This window comes from Anabrus simplex, chromosome 7, assembly GCF_040414725.1.
Source record: "Anabrus simplex isolate iqAnaSimp1 chromosome 7, ASM4041472v1, whole genome shotgun sequence".
NCBI lineage: Eukaryota > Metazoa > Arthropoda > Insecta > Orthoptera > Tettigoniidae > Anabrus > Anabrus simplex.
Genome location: NC_090271.1, coordinates 152,625,230 through 152,651,860, shown reverse-complemented (window position 1 = coordinate 152,651,860; position 26,631 = coordinate 152,625,230). Strand labels below are relative to the sequence as shown.

At 40.2% G+C, this 26,631-nt stretch overlaps 1 protein-coding gene across 1 annotated transcript in view; it reads left to right on the top strand.

Moving 5' to 3' along the window:
* The window catches only part of LOC136877747 (uncharacterized), a 110,866-nt gene extending 87,523 nt beyond the window's left edge, over positions 1 to 23,343 (top strand). The window contains exons 4-6 of the mRNA XM_068228732.1: positions 3,531 to 3,688; positions 21,357 to 21,549; positions 23,023 to 23,343. Coding sequence (XP_068084833.1) covers positions 3,531 to 3,688; positions 21,357 to 21,549; positions 23,023 to 23,343 — 672 coding nt within the window. The remainder of the gene's footprint in view (positions 1 to 3,530; positions 3,689 to 21,356; positions 21,550 to 23,022) is intronic.
* The last annotated feature ends 3,288 nt before the right edge of the window (positions 23,344 to 26,631 follow it).

Genomic DNA, 26,631 nt, shown 5'->3' with positions numbered 1-26,631 from the left:
TTCTTCCGCCCACCCGCTTATTCTGTTCGCTAACACCCCAGTATATATTTTACTCAAAGAATCCAACAAAGATATACCTCTATAACTGTTCACATTGTTGCTACTACCCTTCCCCTTGTATATAGGGCATATAATTCCTGTTTCCCATTCTTTAGGGTAAATACCTCCCTCAAATATCTTATTGAATAGTTTAACCATGCCCTCTATCTCATTTTTGCTAATTTCCTTCCAAAACTTGTTATTTATACCATTACACCCCCCCGGCCGACTTCGCTTTGGCTCTGCTTATCACTCTCAGGATTTCCTCCCTTGTGATTTCTTTATCCAGGTCATAAATTGCCACTCTCTCTTACCCGGAGGCTCCGGGTTCGATTCCCGGCCAGGTCAGGGATTTTTACCTGGACCTGAGGGCTGGTACGAGGTCCACTCAGCCTACGTGATTAGAATTGAGGAGCTATCTGACGGTGAGATAGCGGTCCCGGTCTAGAAAGCCAAGAATAACGGCCGAGAGGATTCGTCGTGCTGACCACACGACACCTAGTAATCTGCAGGCCTTCGGGCTGAGCAGCGGTCGCTTGGTAGGCCAAGGCCCTTCAAGGGCTGTAGTGCCATGGGGTTTGGTTTGGTTTGGAAATTGCCACTCTCCTATTCCTCCAAATTACTTCTTCTCCCGAACCTCTCCATCTTTCATCCCCCTTTTTTCCCTAGTAATTCATCAAAGTGTCTGACCCATTGCACTTCCTCCATACTCGTTCTCTCTATATTCCTTCCACCCTTAATAATTGTATTAATCTTGTCCCAAACTCTCTCAAAATTATTTGTCTTGCAGTCATTATTTATGGCTTCCATTTGTTCCTCTAACCACGTCTTTTTTGTCTCACAAATTTTCTTTTTATACTCCTTCCTCAATCTACAGAAAAACTCCCTTTCTTGGCTCCCACCTTTCCTTCTATATTCTCCTAACGCGTCCATCACCTTCCTCCGCATTCCTTCACACTCCCTATTAAACCATTCTTCTCCCTCTTTCTTATTTCCCTTTCTAGCTTTCGCCTTCTGCGCTATTATCTTTATTGGATGTAGCAGCAATTCCAAGGCTTTATCAGTATTATTCTCTTCTAACGCCCCTTCCCATATTTCAGAAGTTGTAACTCCTCTTTTACTACCTTATTCCAATCCCGGCCCACCTTCTCTGTCCATTTATACTTATTATAACCACTCCCTCGTTTATCATTTATCTCATCTTCCTTCACTGTACACTTCTCTCCCCCCCCTTTTCAGCATAACCCTCACCGGGAAATGGTGTGATTGAATCCAGTCTCTTATTTCCATTCTTACAACCTTCTCAATCATCCCTTCCGAACTTAAAACCATATCTATCACACTACCACCCTTCTCAGTAACATATGTCAATTTCCCCGTCCTGTCACCCTCTATCCACCCATTCAGAATATACAAATTTCCCACAGCACACATCTCAACGAGCTTCTCTCCATAACTATTTGTAATTTTGTCCTCACTCCTTCTACTTTCCAACAAACACATTCCATCCTCCCTACTACATACTGGGCTCTGTTCCCCTATTCTCGCGTTCCAATCCCCGAATAACAACATATCCTCTTCACCTGGAAACATTCCCCTTATCCTACCAATATCTACCAATAACTCTCCAAAAAAATATTTATTTGCATATGCTGAAATACTAGGATGGCAGTAAACAAAAGCTAGATTTATTTTCTTCCTCCTTCCCTCACCCCCTCCCATATTCAATCTCAACCATATGGTTTCCATCATATCGGTCTCTATATCCTCTACTCTTTCACTAATTTCTTCCCTAATTAGAACTATCATCCCTCCTGGTGCTCGTCCCTTATTCCTCTCTTTTCTTCTATATTTATATTTTATCACAAACCGCTTCCATGAAATCTCCGATTAGTGTAATTAGCTGCCATCCCTGGAGGTCCGGGTTCAATTCCCGGCTCTGCCACGAAATTTGAAAAGTGGTACGGGGGTTGGAATGGGGTCCTCTCAGCCTCATGAGATCAACTGAGTAGAGTGGAGTTCAATTCCCACCTTAGCCATCCTCAAAATGGTTTTCCGTGGTTTCCCACTTCTTCTCCAGGCAAATGCCGGGATGGTACCTAACTTAAGGCCACGGCCGCTTCCTTCCCTCTTCTTTGTCTGTCCCTTCCAGTCTGCCCATCCCCAACCAAGGCCCCTGTTCAGCATAGCAAGTGAGGCAGCCTGGGCGAGGTACTGGTCCTCCTTCCCAGTTTTATCCCCGATCCCAAAGTCTCACGCTCCAGGACACTGCCCTTGAGGCGGTAGAGGTGGGATCCCTCGCTCAGTCCGAGGGAAAAACCAACCCTGGAAGGTAAACGGATTAAGAAAGAAGAAGAAGAAGAAGAAAATAATAATAATAATAATAATAATAATAATAATAATAATAATAATAATAATAATAATAATAATAATGTTACTACAATATTTGGTTAAGTTTTAATTTTGTTAGTAACTGAACAATAGTGGTCTCGGTCTCTTCTCATTTTAAAGCTATATTTTAAGAATGTCAAAATGACTTAAAATTAGAGTGGAAGGATTGGTAAGCTTGCATCAATCGAAATAGATGTTAGGTTTATTATCACAGAATAATATTAAATATATCTCAGGATTTGTGGTAAAGATGTTAGTCAATTCTCTACAATGTGACAAGTGTAAGGAAGCGGTAGTACCTGAAAGAAAATCCTTATCCATTCATTTCTTTCAAGTATATAGGTAACCTGCATGTTCCTACGAAAGAGGTTGTTCACGTGGCAAACTTACTGATATGTATTTCAGAGAAAGTACATGTAATGGTTTAAGCTGAGTCGTGAAAGGGAACACACCTAATGAAGTAACAGCTCAGTTGTACGAACCATTTTTTCATAAGTTTAAGCTCACATGCTTTAGATCTAAACCCAAAGGACACGTGCGTTTATCGCCTCACGAGTGTAATTTCATCACTGTACTTGAAGATACGTGTGGATCATGCTGTAAGAGACTTTAACGGAAACATATTTGACCATAGATAGGTCTAAAAGAGGTGGCTATTTTTAAGCATTTGTAAATTGATATACCAGTGTTTCTTTTTCTTAACATTAAAATAAAGGACCTAAAATGTCTAATTAATCAGAATTTTAGCTATTATTTTTAAGTGCTTTTAATTACTTGAATTATCTTCTGTCCAGTATTCCCTTTACGTCTACTATTTTACATTAATGCATCGGGGTAGTGTAGTGACGTAAGGTGGAGGCGGCCGCTCGCTTGCGGCTTCAGAATCCTGCTGCTTAATGACAGTCTAAATCATGTCTGTGGTTAATCCTACCTTTCACAGTACAAGGAGATTATGAGAATGATGGAGTACTCGCGGAAGTTTTATCTAAGTAGATGAGTTTCAGAGAGTTTAAAGCAAAACACGTATTTGTGGCCTGTGTTTCACTGTTGAAAGAATAGTGTAGATTGGCGCAATAATTATTAACTCATTTTGTTTCAAGGGTAACCATCATCGCTGCAATACCTTCTGGTATAAACGTATAAGAGTTGATCAACCATCAATGACAGCATCAGATAAATATAAAGATGAGTATATGCTACGGAAAGAAAGGGAGGAAGAACATCTTAAAGAAAAAGCTTTACGAATACATGACAAGCCGTGAGTACGACATTTTATATTATTATAACTATATAATTTAGCTAACACGTATTGGTGGTATAATGTTGTTTAACATAAAAGACCACTAAAATTGAACTATTATTTGATTAATAGCCTAATCTAATGAAAGGTAGTAGTAGACAGAACCCGTAGGCCCACTTATACGGTCCATCATCAAAGATTGGATTATAGAGCCTTAAAAGGTAAGGATTTCAGTGCAAAAATAATGTGGAATTATTTTTTCTTCAGTTTGCGCTTCAAGGATCTTTTCACAAGTTAGCAAAAAATATATGCCGTAAATTAATTCTTCGATGTTGACATCCATTACGTTGGCTTTTGTAGTAATGATAAATCGCTGAATTAGAATAGTACTTTGGTAACTACCGCACATGTTTTAAAACATAGAAACAATGTTTCACGATCCCTGAAGTAGTAAAGAGGAGAGGTCCTTCCTTCATCCTTGCCAAGGACCTACCAACACGCTCCAAGAAATAGTATTACTTATGTAAAACAATTAAAACGAAGGCGGTGTAAAATCGGGAATATATTGTGATAATTTTCTTTGTTGGTTTTGGCTCTCTTCTACTGCCGTCACGATACTGAACACATGGCAAAAAACCGAGTCATTTAATAGCTGTGTATAATGTGCCGACGTTGACAAACCTGTTGAGTACAATATACTAAAAATTGTAAGGTTGTCCGAGCCCTGCCATATTGGATCTCTAACCTACCTTCCGCGGGAAGGGTAACAAAGCTAGATGGTCACAAATATCAAGTCGGCGGGTGTATTCCGGTTTCTCGCGCGTGTGATAGTCAACGAGCATTGATTAATGTGACGCCATTGGAAAAAACGGCACTCGCCTCTCGCTGAGCGTGATCAGTTGTAGGTTAGATACGTTTTGTGGAAATATTCAATTACCTGTTCAAAAAAAAAAAAAAAAAGCAAAGTCACCTCGTACAGGCCATGAAGGCCCTTGGAGGGGTGAAAGTTAAAGGCTTCCACTATACATAACCCCGGCACTTGATGGGGTAGAGTGGTTAGCTCTACACCCGGCCTCATTTGTCCCCAGGAATTAACCTGGTACTCATTTTTGGTGTAGGCGAGTGAACGGCACCTCCGGAAGTAGAAATCTAGTATCGTCGCCATAAGACATATCTGTGTCGGTGCGACGTAAAGCAAATAGCAAAAAAAAAAAATAATAATCTAGTTTCTTAAATTTTTCGACTTTCTGACATGTAATCGAACCCACTTCCTTCCGAGTGAACCGAGCACGCCTTTACCCCCTTGGCTAGGCAGACCCTCAAATACCTGTTCACTGGTCAATTTGTTTCTTATGTGCTCTAAATATTCATTAAATGAAATTATTAAAAATAAGACTAATTGTGACAGGAATCCCTAAAGTAAGTTGGCAAGTTGGCAACTCGGTGGAAACGATCTGATAAACTAAAAGTTAACAGAGCAAGACCATATTTCGAGAGAACTATTTACGGAATCTGAAAAATGAACTACTAGATGTCCCAGTAAGGAAGGCATTGTTCTGTACCAGGAAATACCGAGAAAAGTTTCAGTATTCCACAATATCCTCACTTGCTGAAACTGTTGAGGAATCATTTCCCGGTTGAATGAAACACTGTTAAAAAGAATCTGCCGTAGTAAATCTCCTAAAGCATCAGAGAAATGGCCTTTCAATATTTCGGTTATTAGACGTCCTCTTAGAAATGCTGGAATGGCTGCACACAGTTTTCCCTGGCTGTGAATTTATGCTGTAATTAAATATCGTAAGAGATATTATTGAATTAATAAGCGATGTATTCGATATTGTCATCTCAAGAGTTCTTAAGGACAAGAAAGATCACCGTAGGAAAGATTATGGCGTCAACAATCGAAGTAAAAGATAACCTTAAATGGGTTATAGACCTGTGTTCAGTTACGCGACTGGAGAAAAAAAGTAATTCTCCTTCCATTTCAGAAATTACTTTTTGTAATGTCCATACTGGTAATTCACTTTTTGGACTCGCTGGAGATGTAAAAAGCATCGAAGTGACTGGCTACTTGTCCTACGGTTGAACTACTGATGTCAGTGAGGCAAACAAGTCAAGGATCACACGACCGAGCGAACTGGTCGTCAGTTAGGGTCGCGTAGGCGTGAGCTTGCATTCGGGAGATGGTGGGTTCAAATTCCACCGTCGGCAGCCCTGAAGATGGCTTCCCGTGATTTCCCATTTTTACACCAGGCTGTACCTTAATTAAGGCCAAGGCCACTACATTCCCAATCCTAGCCCTTCCCCATCCTTCCGACGCCAAAGACCTTTGATATGTTAGTGCAGCGTTAAACCACCAGCAAAAAAAAAAAGTGTCACACATTGACAGTTCTATAGGAACTCTAACAGATAAAGTCAATTCCGATCCGAAACTATCCGCTGAACAAGAACAGATTACTGTAATTTCTGAAGATGATTTTTAAGACCGTCTCCTGAATAGCTGAAATTATTTTTACTCTTTTTAAATACCGTACAATTTGCTTTACGTTGCATCGACACAGATAGGTTTTTTTTTTCTTTACGTCGCACCGACACAGATAGGTCTTATGGCGACGATGGGAGAGGAAAGGCCTAGGAATGGGAAGGAAGCGTCCGTGGCCTTAATTAAGGCACAGCTCCCAGCATTTGCCTGGTGTGAAAATGGGAAATCACGGTAAACCATCTTCAGAACCCACTACCTCCAGGATGCGAGCTCACAGCTGCGCGCCCCTAACTGCACGGCCAACTTGCCCGGTGGAGCTAGGTCTTATGGCGACGATGGGATAGGAAATGCCTAGGAGTAAGAAGGAAGTGGCCGTGGTTTTAATTAAGGTACGGTCCCATCACTTGCTTAGTGTGAAAATGGGAAACCATGAAAAACCATCTTCAGGGCAGCTGATAGTGGGGTTCGAACCCACTATCTCCTGGATGCAAGCTCACAGCTGCGCACCTCTAACCGCATGGCTAACTCGCCTGGTAGGCCTATATTTATTTTTACTTTCTTCCAGGGACAGTGTAGTTTGAAAGGAAGCAGGATGACTGAAACACTAACATCTATCATAGGCTACGGTACACTTTTTTCTGAAAATGACGGAAAAATAATTGTTTTATAAAAAGAAATGTCATCTCCATGAAAGATCTGAACAAAAAACAGAAGTGGAGTGAAGAAGAACCTACTATGGATTGCATCTCCTTATGCAGCAATGGATTGATTAAACTTTCGGCCTAAACATGATAAGATAACCTCTAAATTGAGTTAATATTTTCAGAAATATTACATTGTAAGAAATGGGTATTCATAAAGATATGATTTAGTTTAAAATAATACAAAATGTCCAACTAATGCTAGCTAGGATAGCACTAACAGAAATTTCCATCGACAATATTAAAAGTTTCATCAATTTTATCATAACCATAAAAATACTAGTGATCTAAAAAAAACACTTGAAGCCACCAAAGCAGTTCTTTGGATCAGGGTAAAGGAAATCACTTTCCATAATATTGAGCAGGGGGCCTGTTTGTATACCAGTAACTTTGAGAATTTTCATGTCTTGCTTGATATTAGTGAACTTATGGTTAGTATCACCCATGTGCTGTCCCATGGCCAAAAATTTATTATATTTCAGGGCGTTAACATGCTCTAAGTATCTTGCATGGAAGTTCCTACCAGTTTGACTGATTAAGATGTGTTACAATTATTAAAATTGAGTCTATAAACACCTGTCTTGGTGAACTTATTGCAATGATTAATAGAATTGGTATTGTGTAAAATATCTGTGTTTCTGTTACGGTACAAGTTTTGATGTCATGGTTTTTAAATATGTTAGTGATTTGGTAGATTTGTATATTATTAAATGAAGGATAGGTAAAAAATTGTTTTGAATTTTTTTTGTTAAGGTGGTTGAAGGTTGGTGTTTATAGCTAAATTTAATGGCTACAACAGCTCCTTTATAGAGAAAATCATTAATAAACATAAACACCAACATTCAACCACCTTATGTATGTATGTTCAGTCCGTCAGCGCTTCCGCTGGTGGGATCCTCAACAGCTCTACCATCAGCTGCCATAGATGGCTTAGGCATCACTGAAGAGGCGTACTAGGAAAATGAGGAGTTAGGTAGTTTCCCGTTGCTTTCCTCACCGAGCCAGAGTTGCTATTATATATCAGTCTGCCAAGCCCACTGAAATGCATCAACCAACCCTATGAGAACATTTTCACACCATTCATAGAAGGGACTGGCTGCATAAGGAATTGGCATTACTAGCATCGCTCATACCTCAATCACTTTCATATTATCAAAGCCAAGGATAAGACAGAGACAGATCTATGAAAGTAACAAAATTGCTCTAGCCTATACCAGAAGACATAGTGCACTGTAAACACTATGTCCTGCCAGCAAAGACATCAACCACTTTAACAAAATAACTCAACAATTTTTTTTAAATTTCCAAATTTGCAATTATTTAAGAAAAGACTAGGTAAACAACAGATACTGTAGGGAATTTTCCCTAAATGCAGATCAGTGGTGATTGATTGAAATGCAAGTTTGGAAAACATGACTGGTCTCATCATCCAGTAGCCCAAAGTAAAGGGATGGGTGCATATTTTAAATCTCTGATGATGTCATCCATAATAATAATGAACAAGTAGGGACAAAATGTCTTCTTGGTGAACACCCATTGTTGTGAGGAACTATTTAGACTCCTTGTTTCCAGTCTCATGACAGTTCTTGTAGAAACTCTGGATGGCTTGAATTAAATTCTGGATGACATGCTTCTTCTCCAGTACCTTCCTTATCCCACTCCATGGAACCTTATCAAAAGCTTTTAGCAGATCGATGTCTTCTCAGTTATCTGTCTGAGCATGAAAATCACATCCTGGGTATTTCTTCCTTGTCAAAAACCACTCTGTTCTTCTTCCAACTGTCATCAACTTCTCTTCCAAGTCTCATCTCAATTTTTCTTGAATAGATTTTCCCTGGTGGGCCTACACTCAATAGGGAAATGCCTCGATGATTAAGGCTCTTTAGGTTATCACCCTTCTTGAAGATTAGAACAGTGACTGAGATGCTCCAGTCTGCAGACATTTTCTTGTGCTTCCACGTTAGTTGAATTATATGAAACAGGAGATCTTTCCCAACTCCCGCCATGAACTTTACCATTTCCGGTATAATTTTGTCATTGCCAGCAGCTTTTCTTGCTTCATTGTTTTAATAGCTGTTCCCAGTTCTTGACGAATAATACATTCTGTTTCATTCGGTTGCACTTCTTCATATGGGTCATCCTCTAGTATATCTTCTTCATAAGTCAATAATTATTTCTTGAAGTACTCTCTCCATCTTTTCATAATCTGTTTCTCATCAGTCAGGAGGTTCCTTTCTTCAAACTTAATACATATTAGAGGACATTCCTTTTTCTTTCAGAGATTCTTGAAGGACTTATAAAACAATTCTTGGTTTTAATAGTGTGACTTCTCCATGAATTTATCAAACTCCTCCCAGGAACTCTTCTTGGCTCCCTCCACAGCTCACTTGGTGACAATCCTCTGAGTCTTATATGGATAATAGTCCTCAGATTGCCCTGTTCCCAGGTATTTCTTCCATAGCACCTTCTTTCTAACCCCAGTTTTCACAGAGTTGTTCCATCATGCTGTCTGTTTCTTTGTCCGAATGTTGATGTTCCACAAGTTTTCTTTGCTGCCTTCACCAGAATGATCTTAAAATTCACCCATGCTTCCTCTATATCTTCTATTGCTACTTAAATTTTTTTTTCTGCTAGTGGCTTTACGTCGCACCGACACAGATAGGTCTTATGGCGACGATGGGATAGGAAAGGCCTAGGGGTTGGAAGGAAGGGCCGTGGCCTTAATTAAAGTACAGCCCCAGCATTTGCCTGGTGTGAAAATGGGAGACCACGGAAAACCATCTTCAGGGCTGCCAACAGTGGGATTCGAACCAACCATCTCCTGGATGCAAATTGCTACATTCGTGGATCTCTGAGCTTCCTGGTATCTGTATACTTCAGTTTATACAATTTGATCTTGTCCCCTCCATTTTGTTTCTATCTCCTCTTTCTTATCTGTAAGAAATGTTCGCTGACAATTTCGGGACCATTTCTGACCCTAGCATCAAATATTTCATCTGGTTTCTCTTCGCTGTATAGTCAATAATGGATCTCTCATCTTTAAATGGCTCAACTCTGGTGGATTTGTGAATGCCCTTATGGATGAACTTAGTGTTAGCAACGACCAAGTCATTTGCTAAACATAAATGAAGAAATCACTGTCCTTTATTGTTAAGAACATCCTCTCCTTTACCTATCTGATGCTTCCACCTTTCCGGTTCATTACCCAAGACATTGATTCAGATCTCCAAGGGTTATCATTCTCACAATAATTGTTTTATCTATTGTCCATTACAATAGTTTAAAGCATTCATCCTTATCATTCACATTTTCATCTTCATTTGGTGCATACTTATGATGGGTGCCATCTCTAACAGGTCTTGTTTGATATTCACAACCATAATCCTCTCACTGACAAACTTCCATCCTTCTATTTCATGTATGCAGATGATCCTTGGTTACCGTACAACCTAAGCTCTTTCACCCATAGGTACCCCACTGTACAGAAAAGTCACATCACCTTCCACCTTTCTTCACCTCAGTTACAGCAAGATATTTCCCTTAGTCTTCAGGATTTTGTTAACCACTTCGACCTCTTTTCCATTTATGGGTCGAACATTCCATGTACCAAAATTCATAGCTGGTAATCCATGCCAGACTCATCATTGTAGAATCTGTCCTGTGTATTTCTCTTTTTGACTTGTAATGAAGGGAAATTCAGGTGAACAAGTTATTAGCCCATTGCACCCTAGCCCAGGAAGGTGTTGCCTCCTAACCACTCCAGACTATGGGATTTTGTCTCTCGGTTTTCTCCCATAGCCTTTGGAGCCCCCTTCCTAACTGCAAGGTGGCAGCGTGCCTCCAATACCAGTTACGCTGTACCGAAGCATGTCTTCTCCACCATCCTTGCTGTAGAGGACTATACCAGAGCCCCGTTAGCCATCACTTTTGAGGTTTTCTATAAGGTCTTCATAGCTACCGTATTAGTTTCAGAGCACACAAAGTCCCCTTATACATCACTCCTCCAGGCTATCCCCTACTTCATGCCGTTGCCCATCTCCCACAGTTTGGATGAGGGATTGGTCTTCTGGGAGACCTCTCTACTGATACTGCACATAAAACCCCAACTTTTGGTTTGTGTACAGGCTTTTCACAAATGTCATGTGGATGGTGTGCAACCCACATGCATGTGTTTTGTGAGTTCGCATAGACACTCAAATGGAACCATACTTCATTTGTGAACCATGGAATGGATAGTACACCAGGGTTCTGAATAGTGATTGCCTGGAACCAACGGCAATATTACACTTTCTTAGCCTCATCGGGCTCCAGAAATGCTGTTACCCTATATGGCTTTAGCTGTACCTTCTGCACAGATCTTTGTCACATAAAGTACATTGGTGCACTCTCCTGTGACAGATGTTTTAATGACTTATGAGCACAGTTTAGAATAATAGTGCAGTTATTTTATTAGATACGATATAGGGTATGCTGGCTGATGGACATGCCTGAGATCAGCTCCTGTGATCAGATCAGTGAATCAGCAGGTGTTATTTCCTAGTAATACATATCAAAAGTTGTGTTCATGTGTGTAATCATCATCTGACCATTTTGAAAGTGGAAGTGTCTCCCTGTTGTGGTCATATTTTCTTCATTTTATTAAAATATTCCACTGTGAACCAAGATGACCAGGAGTAATACACGCAACAGTAAGGAAGCGAGTGGTAGTGCCAACCTTGTAGAAAGACCATCACAAGGTTCCTCAATGAGACTCTCAGCTCGGGTAAGTTTCTGGATAAAATTATAGAGATGATATCAGAGCGAGTGACCACACTTGACGTAAAGGAACTAGAGAAACCTCTCCATTTCAGTGCTGAATTTGTAGCAGACTTAAGGAATGAACTTGGGTGTTGGGTTAAGGAAAACATTTGAAGCTAGAAGTGACTCTTTTGAACAATATAGTAGGAGGAATAATATTAGAATCTTTCGAATGAAGGAGAGCTCACATGAGAACACTGAAAAACTTGCCACAAACGTCCTCAGGGAGATAGGCATCAGTGGGAATATTAACGACATTGATAGAAAGAAGCCACCATGTTGGGCCTAAATCAGTGGGGAAAACTCGGCCTATCATTATCAAGTTTACTTCTTATCGTATGCGGCAGGAAGTATTCCATAACAAAAGGAGTCTAAATGGCACTCGTGTTACATTTGCAAAGACCTCATATCTACTAGACTCTCCATACTGAAGGCCACCATTCACAAAGTAACTCTTGGACAGCAGACGGGTAAGAAACCCAATGGGGGCAAAGTGCACATTAACTGCTGTGTGACATACCAAAGGACAGAGATAGCAACTAAATGGAAAATTCACTTGACTGTTTTGATCTCTATTCATCATATTTCATTTTACTTAAATACTAACTTTGTGTAATTCAATTAGAGTATAGCTCACTGTAGGTTAGATTATTCATTCACTGTGGCTGTGAGAACTAACAGGTCACTCTGCTCTGACGGTAGCAGACATTCTTTCCCAGTTTCAACCTCCTTCAAGGCCCCCCTCACCCGTCCTCTCTCCACGACCTAAGGACAACTGTCCACGGATCTTTCCTGGAATTATTCCCCTTCCTTCTATCTCAAATGGAGACCTGCCCCTAGCTAAAGTTTCCTCTTTCCCAACAGGTCATCATTAAAGATGTGAATTTGCCTATTTGCCTATTTTATTCCTGTGTTCAGAAACGTAGGCTTTTGAGACATAAATCTTTTTTAGGGTCATTTTAGCTATATTTAGTTGGTTTTATTATGCCTATAAATGCCTATTTCAGCAGTTTGTGCCTATTCGGAGTATAATTGCCTATTTGATGCCTTTTGACTGTATTTTTAAAAAAACTGATTTTCTTCCAGAGCATTATGTTGTAGCTAGTGTGCTCGACAGAATTATCTTCTCTTTTCTCAATATCTGTTTACCCCACGAACAAAACTGGGAATTCTCAGAAGACACCAGAAATAGTTCTAGGGAAATTTCCATCAGGAGAAACAAGGAACAATTTGACCTCGAAGCCTTCAACCCCTCCAACCTCCTAAGACATATGCGAGAACCAGTCAACGTCGAACTGTTGCACTATCCATATGCCCCGTTCCTCCCTTTCGATGCGAACTGTTGTACGCATACGCATTACGTTCAGAACGTGTTGTGATTTATTGTGAAGTGGAAGAAGAAGAAGAAGAAGGAGTGTGTTTGCGGCAATTCCCAAAGAAAAATCATCGAAGTCCTACTGGCTGAAGCAGTGGATCACAGGGGATCCCAATTGCACTACAGATGGAAGGGTAGTCTGTCAAGCTTGCTGTAAGGAGGTAAGTTCTTTTGTTCCTTTTATCTTTTTTGTGATTGAGAACAATGATCGCATTTCATTGTAGCATACAATAGGCCTATTAATTTACGTATTGTGGCAAGTTGTTTTGTTGCAGTGCTGTATTAGTCGTGAACCTTCAATAATTGATATTGCTAAAATGTAAATAATCATTAAATTACTGAACGAGGAGTTAGAATGCCGGTGGTCTCTTGTCACAGCATGGATGAAAATTAAATCAGTATTTTGAACTGTGATTCATTTCGTGTGAAAATAGAGATTTACAACTGAAATGCAATTTTTAAAACTCCCTTTAAAAAAAAATCATGAATTCTATTACACATCCGCTAAGCCTTCACGAAGCACAGGTTGCAGTTCCAGTGTAGCCTGGCTAGGACTATGCCACAGAGTGTTTTACAAGGTTGCCAAGCCTATCTTTACATGTCCAGGCCAGCGAAAAGATTATTGGTCTGGATTGGTGAGGTCTGGTTAGTAACCGTTGTGCTTGGGCGGGAGGAGCGGCGATGGGGGAAGCAAAGAGAGTCTGAGGGGCGTAAGCTCCCAGGTTAACAAGCCTCTAGCATCCCCTCTAGAGTCTTGCTAAATTGTGACAAAAATAAGGTTTTTTTGCTAGTGGCTTTACATCACACCGACACAGAGATGTCTTATGGCAACGATGGGATAGGAAAGGGCTAGGAGTGGAAAGAAAGCAGCCGTGGCCTTAATTAAGGTACAACCCCAGCATTTGCCTGGTGTGAAAATGGGGAAACCACGGAAAACCATCTTCAGGGCTGCCGACAGTGGGATTCGAACCCACTATCTCCTGGATACAAGCTTACAGCTGCGCGCCCCTAACTGCATGGCCAACTCGCCCAGTAAAATAAGATTATGGGCACATGTCATGACAATTTCAAATTACGCGGTTTTTAATTTTCAACGAGGTGTAGCGGCCTTTTGGGCACATATTATGCAGGATCTATTGCAGGTAACAGAAAATAGTCTTCACGACAGCTGAACCGGCTGGCCAAAGCCAGCGAATACAAACAAATAAAATGCTCACAAATCTGATATTTATAGTGCCACTGTTTTCATTCTTCTGAAGTAAGAGTACTGCTAGGGCCAGCTTGGTGGGTTCTTGGCAAGCATAAAGAACGGATATCTCCTCTACGTGACTCAGGTATATTTCATGTCTTTTTATTATATTTTTCTCCCGGTGAACTCGACACGATACTGCCAAATTATAACTGAAAATCCTTGAGGACATATTTCCATGTAAATTACTCATTCCCTTGTTCCTACTTTAAAGTTTTTTACTTCTGGAAACAATATCTCTAATAGTATTTTTTATGAAACAAATGCATGACATATACTAAGCATTATTGCCAATTAGCACAACTGCAGAAATTTAAGATAGAGGGACAATGCAATTTATGTCAATTTTATTATTTTTCAGATCAAACATGAGAAAAATACCTCATAGTTCAACTTAGAAATACTGCGATGCATCTGATACGAGTACAGAAATCTGTATCAACGCAGCCTTTCTACCAGTCCACTTTGTGCAGCAACCAACAACCATTTTCTTCAGACCTATGCGCTGCAATGTTGGAAGCTAATATGCCCCTGCATAAACCGGAGCATCTTCATTTAACAAGCTGCCGGGAGCAATCACCTAGTTGGAGAAAAGTGGCATGCCCCTAGTGGAGTCACTTAGGATTGTGGAAGAAGTTAGGGAAAGGCAGCCGCTGTCAGCGAAATAAAACCAGATGAAGTGACTTCATTGAAGTTTTGTCCAGTCACTTCATGTGATGCTGAGAGATCTTTCTCTCAGTACAAAAACATTATGCATGAGAGGAGAACAAGATTTTTACCGGAAAACATTGAAATGTTGCTTGTAAATTCCTTTTATAGTAATTTAGTGTGTTATCAAATTATAAGTAATTTTTTCATGCCTATTTTGTTGCCTTTTACACATTAGTGCCTATTTAAATGCCCATTTTGGCTAATTTAAGAGCCTATATGCCTGCCTATTTTAACTGTTTTTAGTGCCTATAATTCTCGTCTCTAGTCATCATATAGCACATCTTAACAATCACTTATTGTTTTCTCATTTCCCCGAACTTAAAGAACTTGTCCCAGATGTATTAGATATATTTGCCTTCTTTCTGAAACCTGGCTTTGTGATCTGATCCATTTGAAGACTTTCAACATACCTGGTTACTGTCTACTCCAGAACGACAGAGCAAGAAAGAGGGGAAGGGGTGTGGCAGTGATAGTTAAAACCAGTTTAAAGCCTAGGATAGTGAATGCAATAGACAATAGACAACCTGAGTTCATGCTTTTGGAATAAAATATAGCCCATCAGAAATGAGACGTCTGTGTGGTGTACAGCCACCTACAATTGGGCATTTGGAGGCTATAGAGAACGCATTATTACAAGTACTTTCACAATATGAACTTGTAATTTTCACGGGTGACTTTAACACAGACACCAGAAACAACAATGCCAAATGCTGGCAGCTTATAAACATGACTACGTCATGTGATATGAGCATTTTGCAAATTTTCCCTATACACCACACCCCCACATCACACAAGACAATCGACTTAATGACTGTAAAGAGGACGGACAAAGTACTTCAACACTGACAGACATCTGTACCAGAAATAACAGCTCATGACTTAATATATGTCCTATTCCTTAAAGACCAAAAAAAACTAAACCAAGAACTATCACATTCGAGATCTCTCTAAAATTGACTACAGTATGTTTAATGAAGACACAGTAGATGTCCCATGGCACCATGTACTGACAGGTGACGACTTCGACATTAAAGTAAACAAATTTAAGAAATATCTGACCACACTCTATGATCGACACGCCCTGCTGGAAACAATATGAGCAACATGAGCCCCAGCACCATGGCTAAACCTGGAGCTTAAAGGAGCTAATGGCAAGACGAGATGCTGCACACAGAAAGTTACAGAAAGTTGAAGCAACAATCGACACAAGACAATAAAATGAAATAAAATGTTGCAAGCAGTATGCAATGTTAGAATCAGACATGCACATACCTTGTTAAAACAAAATACTAGACCTGCTATGGCATGGAAAGAACTAAGAAACATGGGATTAGGTAAAGAAAGAGATGATCATCCTGTTGACATACCGCTGGACTCACTCAATGCATATCTAACCACCCCTGAACATACAAATGACAGAGAGAAGAAACACAGAACACTACACAGCAATCACAACTCCCTTACACTTGACAGAAAAATTCTACTTTTCTCATGTAACACCCTCGCAAGTTAAACAAATCATATTTAGAATAAAATCAAAGTTTGAAAGGATAGGCAAAATAGAAAAAGAATTTAGTAAGACAATAATTGACATAATTTTGCCTACTATAACTCACATATTTAATCATTCACTAATGACTGGCACGTACCCTTCCTTATGGAAAGCTGTCAGAACTTGGCAAAGGTACCACGAGACCAATGATGTGACTGACAGATAAAGGAAAGATCAACTGAGGGTGACAGAGGAGACCAACTTTGACCGCTCAAAACAATTATGAGAAGATTTTTTGAGCGAATTAAGGTCATTTTGACCAATTTGACATGTTTTACTACAGAATCATCATCATTTTGAGAGGAGAAAATGTCATCCAACATCTCAATTGGGAGTTCAATGAATGCCATAATGTCATGTTTGCAGATGAAACACGGATATCACTTACAGCAGATACAAGACGAAAAAAGTTGTGGAAACATAAAGGACGTAGTGAAAAATAGCAGCATATTCAAGAATTGTATGCATTTAGAGATGATGGTGTAATGTTTTGAGGCTGGTGTTAGGCACGGCCACCACATACCACGGTTGCCAATTCGAGGGACATTAACTTCCCATTGGTATACCAGTTAAATTCTTCAACTGTTTGTATAAACCTTTTGAGCAAATATAATACTGAATTCATTTTCAAAGATGAAAATCTTAACCTTATCAAGGTGCATCGGTGAGGAACAACTTCATGAAAGACCAGGGTATCATCTAAATTAATTAACCAGCTAATTCACCAGGCCTATATGGTACTAAGGTAGAGCCAAGAAGGGAGATAACCTTCACCTTTTTTTTTTTTTTTTTTAAAGCACTAATTGTAACCATTTCATTATTACTGTTCATTTGCGTTAGATATTGTAATAAAAACATTTGAATTTATAGAAGCTATTATTTACAGGTTGAGTGCCTCTGTGATGCAATAAACAGCATTCTGTAACTTTTTTATTGCACTGCATTTTGTGATTTTCCAAACATTTTTTGTAGTGTACATATTTACAAGATATTGTAATAAGAGCGGCATCGTGGCTGAGAAGTGATATTATGGAAGCAGAAGTTGTCTTCCAAAACTGAAGTGTTTATCGTAGAGACAAGATAGGAATGGTAAAGAGGGGGAAGTATTCATACTGGTGAAAGAAGTTGAAAGCTACAAAAAAGTTAAAGAGAACCATGACATTCTGGATATAGGGCTCATATATAATAGGAAAATTGAACTTTTTGGGGTGTACAGAACTGGAAAGTGTGGCGCTGACACTGATACAGAATTATTTTATCTATGCGGGGAACAACACAGAAAGGAATGTTATTGTAGTGGGTGATCTCATTTACCAAATGTTAACTGGGAAGGTAATGTGAATGACAGAAAGCATGACCAACAAATGGTAAATAAGGTAATCTGGGAAGGGCAGTTGAATCAGAAAGTGATGGAACTAACTAGAGGGAAAAATATTCTAGACATGGTGTTGATGAAACCAGATGTATTCTATAGAGAAACTGAAGTGATAGATTATATAGGTGATCATGAAGCTGTCTTAGTCATAGTTCAAAATAAATGTGACAGAAAGAAAGGGAGGTTGTAAAAGCAGAACTGTATAGCAGTACCATATGTTTGAAAAGAGGGAGTTTGAGAGTATGAAAATAAGTATGTTGCATGTTATAAATCTCATTCCGTATTGATGGTTATCTCTTTACAAATAAATAAATACTTTTTCTTGTACAGTGAAACAAGTATGTACCATTAAAAGAGGTAAGGAATGGTGAAGATCCATTATTCTTTACAATTTGCTTTACATCACACCGACACAGATATTTCTTATGGTGATGATGGAATAGGAAAGGGCTAGGAGTGAGAAGGAAGCAACCATTGTGTTAATTAAGGCCCCAGCATTTGTGTGGTATAAAAATGGGAAATCATGGAAAACCATTTTCACAGCTGCCAACTGTAGGATTCAAACCCATTATCTCATGTATGAAAGTTGACAGCTACGCAACCCAACGGGCAGCCACTTGCTCAATAAAGACACATTGTACAGTATTATAACAGAGAATGAGTTTTAGAAGGAGGTGCAGATTAGAAAGGAATAGAGTTAAGAATGGTTAGGGAAATACAGAGAGATTGAAGGAACTTACTGGGAAAGTTGGACGTAGAGCCCACCTGGTGCCCATGATCGTTAAGGCATTGAAGTCTATATGGTCTGACATCGTGGTTAACTGGTTCAAGTCCCGTTGGTCGAAAAAAATTTCACCATCAGAATGTTGGCCAGCAGGGTATGGGAGGTGGTGATATACAATATCTAATCACTAGATTGCATGCCAAAAGCCTGGATTAAATTCCAAAGCCCTCTGCAGTGCTCATATGGAGTGAGGGCATATGACGCTGTCGATGGTGATCCATTCATCGGATGGGGACGTAAAACCTTGAGTACTCCCGTTGGTGCTATTCGACAGGAGTAGGCTGTCTTCAGATTTCACCCTCTCCCTTCCTATCATATATCATATCGTTCATCTCATCTCATTAACTCCTCTGATAAGGTTGACATCAGGAAGGGCAACTGGTCATAAAACTAGGTATGAAGATTCATCTCGCTTCACATCGGACCCCATAGAGAAACGGGACAAGGATTGGGCATCTATGTAATGAAAGTTGAATGTAGGATAATGTCCAGCTAGAGGAGGTGATTCATACTTGTTAAGTACTGAAATTTACCATTGATGAAAAAAATATATTTACAAGAAGATACAAAAGTTGAAAGCTAGAAAAGCAGCTGGAATTGATAAGAATTCTGGGAATATACTAAATGTAATGGACTGGGATATAGTTCCATATCTAATTTCTTATTTGATTACTGTTTGCATGAAGAAGCTACACTAAATAAGTGGAGAGTTGCTATAGCAGCCTCTGTGTACAAAGGAATGGGCGATAAACATGAAATTGTTCCTTGGTCATAATCTTCGGAATCCACCAATTGTGCACTTTTCTGTAGCTTTGGGAACAATCATTTCCCAGAGCTTACATGCAACATATATCAAGTTGACTCTCTTGTAATTATCAACTGAGCTTGAAGCATATGGAAAGTGATGTGACAGTGAGATTTTTTGAATCGTCTGTTTCCTTAAAGGCTGGTGTCAACCTCACATACATATCGTCGCTGATCAGAGATGGTCAACCAGAGCGTTGACCTACTTTGAATAACCTTATCTACATAGGGACTTTCCCCATCATGTATAGCATTGGGGCCGATTTCACAGTTCACAGATCTGGTGATGAATCCGCTGCTGGCACATTCCTTGATATCAGGGACCAGATTGTCTTAATGAGTTCCGTTACATGTTACGAAGCAACAACACTGTACCAATATGGCAACAAGCATGTGTTTGTATACAAGGGATGCTGGGAGTCAGTGTGCATGCCCAAAGGAACAAGCGTGCAGGATTTTAAAAGATATGAACAACTGGTCCTTAATTAACAAATAGCCTTTTTAACTGTTTTGGGCTAAGTGAGGCTCAACTTGTAGGAGTTAGCAAGATATAGCAGATTTTTTAGATTCAGGTCAAATCAACTGTATGACCATTGACTGAAAATTAGAGTAGGTGAAGTTTTATCTGGTAGTCAGTATTATTAACAGAACTCTGAAAATTAGAGTAGGTGAAGCTTTATCTGGTAGTCAGTATTATTGGACCTTTATGTTTCATAAATATAGTCTATATGATATGAGTAAAGAACTGGAGTCACTGATAAGGCTTTTATTTAATGATATTATACTGTACGGAGTAAATGAAATGAAATGAAATGAAATGGCGTATGGCTTTTAGTGCCGGGAGTGTCCGAGGACAAGTTCGGCTCGCCAGATGCAGGTCTTTTGATTTGACACCCGTAGGCGACCTGCACGTCATGATGAGGATGAAATGATGATGAAGACGACATACACCCAGCCCCCGTGCCAGAGAAATTAACCAATTAAGGTTAAAATTCCTGACCCTGCCGGGAATCGAACCCGGGAACCCTGTGGCCAAAGGCCAGCACGCTAACCATTGAGCCATGGGGGACCAGGGTGAAAAGTCAGGTTGTAAGTTTCCCATGATTTCACAAACAGTTCTCTTAGTTTTAATTACAATACCGGTACTGCGTTGTTGACATGAAGGTACCTTGTGAGGATTGTTCCAAGTACATAATAATAATATGAGGTAAGATCTTCATTGAGATAATCACATTAATGAGGTTACAGATCTCTTCATATGATTATGCAGTTAATCAGAGGTTATAGTAAGGATGTAAAGGAGAGGGCATGTAAGTCTCTGGTAAGACCCCAGTTAGGGTGTGCTTCCATTGTACGGGGCCCATCACCAGAATTACTTCATTTGAGAACTGGAAGAGATCCAAAGGAATGTAGCAAGGCCTGAACTGGGTGATTTCTGACAAAATATTAGTGTAACGAAAATGTTGCATTTTTTGGACTGGGAAGACTTGGGAGTAAGGAGACAAGCTGCTTTACTGAGTAGTATGCTCTGAGCTGCCAGAGAATGGATTTAGTACAAAAATAAGCTGGAAATGAGTTTTTAAAAATAGGAAAGTTCACAATATGAAGATGAAGTTGGAATTCTCAAGGACAGATTGGGTCAAATATTTGTTTATAGGTAGAGAAATTAGGGATTGGAATAATTTACCAAGGGAGATGTTCGATAAATTTCCTACTTCTTTGAAATCATTTACGAAAAGACTAGGTAAACAACTGAATCTGCCACCTGGGCAGCAGCTTTTATGCAGATCGGTGATGATTGATTAATGGATTGATTGATTAACAATATATCTTGAACCTATTTTTTCTTATTACAGAATGCAATTCCCTCGGGTCAAGTATGATGATGGTCACTTAAGGATGGACCACAAGACGGTACAACAGCAAGAGAGTCTTCATAGCATTCACACTGAAGGTTTCAAGACAACTTTTAAGCCCATAAAGTTCTTTGATGAAGTGGAAAAGCCTGATGTTGGTGGACCATTTTTACCTCCTCCAGAATCTAAGACGGTAAGATTAACTTTCTCAGATCAATATATGCTCTCCGAATTCCAAGATACAAATTACCTACTGCACCTTCTTGCCATTATCATGAACACAGCTTGATCAATCCTTGTTTTTTCAAAGCCCTCCAATATTGGTCTTCCAAGTTCTTCTGTCTTGAGCAGTTTTCACCCACAGTGGCCACACAGTTTGCCTCACTAGGAATATCAGACTACCCAATACAAAGGGTATCTTCTTCTTTGCTGTCCATCTTCCATATACCACTCGGTTATTGCCTTCAACGATTTCTGGGAATCAGATCTTGATTCATGCCCAGCCCAGTACCACATCTCCTTTTTTGCATCTTGTAGTCTATTTTTATGCCTTGGCTGTGTTACAGAGATGATACATCAGAGAAACACTCAGCAAGCTTCTTTCCATCCTCCACTGACAGACTAGAAGTTCGTTGAACTATATGTTATTCGTAGACCATGTCTCGGCACCATCTCCCTGTGGGTGGGGGCAGTAGAATAACACCCACGGTATCCCCTGCCTATCATAAGTACCAACTAAAAGGGGTCTCAGGGGCTCTTAACTTGGGAGCGTGGGTTGGCACCACGGGGCACTTTGCTGAGTCATGACATTGCTTCCACTTACTTGTGCCAGGCTTCTCACTTTCATCTATCCTGTCTACTTCCCTTGGTAAACTCTTGTTGTTTCCCGACCCCAATGGTGTTAGATTTACGAATCCTGGGGAGTCTTTCATTTTCACTTTTGTGGCCCTTGCCTTTCTTTGGTTGATACCTTCATTTTTCAAAGTGACAGATCCATTCCAGTTTTTCCTTCTGATTAGTGTTAATAGAGGATGGTTGCCTAGTTGTACTTCCTCTTAAAACAATAATCACCACCACCACCCGTTTCAACAGCATATGTGGGAACAAAGAGAACACAAGTGTCCATTACTTCCCTCTTGATATTAAGCGGATAATCATTCTTGAGAATGAAACTGAGACAACTATTTCTTCTGGGCAATCTGTTCTTCTCTCTTTATCTCCTATTCCAGCGTGCTCTGAATGGACACCATCTACCCTATATAGCATATTCTTCAATGTTACCCATACTGGATCGGCCTCGGTGTAGGCCCAGACTAACAAGGTGTCCCCGAGTTGCATGAGAGGTGCCTGCGCTCTTTATTCTTCATTACTATTTCTACCCTTTTATTCTCATCTTCTTAAATTTTATTTCTCTTTCTATCTAGCCAACCTCTCTGCCTCAGGTAGTAAAGTTCTACGGAGGTTTAACCCTTCTCCAGTCGCAAGTTTCGGGTCGTGGCGAGGTGATGCATGGCTACTGGGAGAGTAGTTCTTAGCGATGCCGGGTGCCCTCTGGAGTGTATAGCCTTGCCATTGGTATGTCAGGGCTCTGCAAAGATCAACATTTTATATCCCAAGTACTCGTGGGACTATGCATGGTTTTTGAGTTTGGTTTTATTCATCAAAGGCTGCAGGCCTTAAAACTGCATCTTTAAATTGTAATGTAAAAATACGTAAACATTTCAATCGAGCCAATGATTTGTTCAATAGAGAAACGTCTGAGGAAAATCTGCCTCGATTCCTGGTTGTCTCCAGAGTCAATGGACAGAGCTTCCTTCCAGAAAATCTGTTTATAATTAGTAATGCTGTGGAGGATATTGTTGGTGGAGAGGTTGATGAGATGCGGAAGCTGCGAGACGGCTCCGTACTTATCAAGACCACCACAGTTGTACAGAGTAAGAGGTTACTGGAAGCTACAATGTTCGGACCAGTACCTGTTAAGGTGTAAAAGCACAAGTCCCTGAACTCCATTAAAGGAGTCATCTTTCACAGGTACTTAGTCAAATCCTCTGATGATGATCTCACCCGAAACCTTGCACGTCAGGGAGTTTCCGACGTTAAGAGGCTCAAGAGGCGTGTCGGAGCCAATCTTCACGACACAGGTGCTTTCATACTCACTTTTGACAGACAGACACTACCCAAACGAAGTAAAGTTTCAATGTATATGCTGACAGTTCGACCTTATATTCCAGCACCTATGCGCTGTTACAACTGCCAACGGTTTAGTCAGACATCACCACACTGCCAAGGCTCAGCAACTTGTGGGGAATGTGGAAAAGGGGCACATACCGATGTAGAAAGCACACCACCACCCGTGTGTGTAAACTGCACAGAATTGTCCCATATTCAAGGAAGAAATGAAGATCCAGGAGATTAAGACACAAACTATCTTATCCAGATGCCCGGAGGAAATCAGTGGCCCCTCCAGAATTCTCCGTCTCGTTTTCTGAGAAGGTAGCGAAAGTACCGATTACACCAATAAGTTTTGTAGCAACTGCTCCCGAGAAATCATCAACTAGCAAACAGACAGTTCCTTACAGCACCAATAACCAAGGAAAGAAAGAGCAAATCTCAATGAAAGCATCGGCAAGCAAGATATTAAAAAAAAAAAGTTTATCAATTAATTTATTGAAAAACCACCAAAGTCTTTAAGACTATGATACAATCATTATATTAAAGTTTAAGCATATGGTACAGGTTTCACCTGTCACTGCAGGCATCTTCAGCCATAAATTCTAAACTCCAAGTCAGAGCTCTGAGTGGATGTTATACTAAAACTGTTCCCCCAATTTTTTTTTTTTTTTTTAAACAACAATTTGCACTGATGTACAAGAACATCACGGTCACATTTGGAGTGAACTGGTCGATCCTGTCTTAAAGTTCCAATGGAACATACTACTCAGGTTCACATCCAATGGAGATAATACAAAAATATTAACACTCATAATGCCGATACTGGGACGGCAGTTGAAGTCTATTGGAATCACAACATCTACACACTTCTTTTAGCACATATAGGAGATAAAACACGTCCAGCTCACTTCACTTCAAAAAATTTTTTTATATAGATTCTCATTTCTTTAGGGAAGTGATTTTGATCTCCTATAAGTTCTTGTTGTTTACAATTGCGTATATACCGTAGAACTTATGTAATTGAAAAACAGAGACTAAATCACTCTTTATGAGGTTCTAAAAAAGTCACTGTATGATTTTATCTGTATTTTATTATTATTATTATTATTATTATTATTATTATTATTATTATTATTATTATTATTATTATGTCAGTATTATTATTTTATCTGTGATATTGTTACTATTATTGTAATTATAAGATTTTTTTTCTATATACAACCTTTAAATGTGCATCTTATTTAGAATGTTCAGTTTGGGTACATACATATGTTATAAATATTTTAATGTAGTTGTCAAAATGTCCTGCATTAATATCCTAGGCTGATGACGGCAAATAAAGTAGCTGAAACCGGTACCAAAAATGTGATGTTTTTATAATTTCTTTATTTTGTAGTATTGAACAGGTGGAAAACCCTTTCTTTGATTGTAAATTTGAAAGAATAGTTAACTGGCGTCTTGTGTGGGCCATGGAAAAGGAAGGTCTCTTGTCTAACTACCAGAGTGGTTTCCACTCTCATCGGTCTGCCACTGATCATCTGGTCAGACTGGAGAGCGCCATTCAGGAGGCCACGTATTTTTTGACCTGGAGAAAGCTTACGATACTACTTGGCGATATGGAATTCACTAGCCATCCCCCTGTGGATGGGGGCGGTAGAATAACACCCACAGTATCCCCTGCCTGTCGTAAGAGGCAACTAAAAGGTGCCCCAGGGGCTCTGAACTTTGGAGCGTGGGTTGGCGACTACGGGGCCCTTAGCTGAGTCCTGGTATTGCTTCCACTTACTTGTGCCAGGCTCCTCACTTTCATCTATACGATCCAACCTCTCTTGGTCAACTCTTGTTCTTTTCCGACACCGATGGTATTACGTACGGAGGCCTAGGGAGTCTTTCATTTTCATGCCCTTTGTGGCCCTTGTCTTCCTTTGGCCGATACCTTCATATTTCGAAATGTCGGACCCCTTCCATTTTTTCCTTCTCATTAGTGTTATATAGAGGATGGTTGCCCAGTTGTACTTCCTCTTAAAACAATAATCACCACCACCACCACTTACGGATAAGGAGGCAGCAGTTATTCCTCATATACGCTGCCAGAATTCGTGAAATGCTGCTACATCCGGGCTATCAATGTATCTTTAGTACCCAATTCCACCAGAGGTACCAAAGTCGGCCGAATGCCACATGGTCAGTTGGGTTTCGAATTGATAGCTTTGAATATCGATATCGGTGGTTGCCTTGAGCACTTTTAGCGAGGTACCTCCATAGATGGTTCCACGACCGGATATACGTCTAGATCTACTCCCATGGATCCAAGGTGAACAGGGATTCATACGTTTATCGGAGGTATTTCCAGGACTTCATTCACCAACATCCGAACCCACTATCGAGCCCTGAAGATGGTTTTCTGTGGTTTTCCACTTCTCCTCCAGGAAAATGCTGGGATGATACCTAACTGAAGGACACGGCCACTTCCTTCCCACTCCCAGGCCTTCCCTATCCCACCGTCGCCATAAGACCTGTCTGTGTCGGTGCGATGTAAAACAAAACAAAAAAGTATCCCCAACCCAAAGTCTCACGCTCCAGGACACTTCCTTGAGGGGGTATAGGTCAGATCCCTCTCTGTGTCCGAGGGAACACCCAACCCTGTAGGGGAAATTGATAGACAGATTATTATTATTATTTATTATACTCCCATAACCACTTCAGTGGTTTTCTGCGACATTAAGGTGCCGGCCAGCATTTTGTCCCACAGTAAATTCTTTCATGTGCCGGTACACCTGCCGACATGAGACACTTGTATGTGACCACCTTCAAGTACCGCCGAGCAAAGTCGGAACTGAAACCGCAAGCTTGAGCTCAGAAGGCCAGCGCTCTACCATCTGAACTACTCAGCCCAGTACAGCATATAGCCAGTTCCAATCAGTCCGTACTCTTCAGTAAAAATTGAAATGGCATATGGCTTTTAGTGCCGGGAGTGTCCGAGGACAAGTTATGGTTTAAATTCCCGACCCTGCCGGGAATCGAACCCGGGACCCCTGTGACCAAAGGCCAGCACGCTAACCATTTAGCCATGAAGCCGGACATATTCTTCCGTAATAAATGA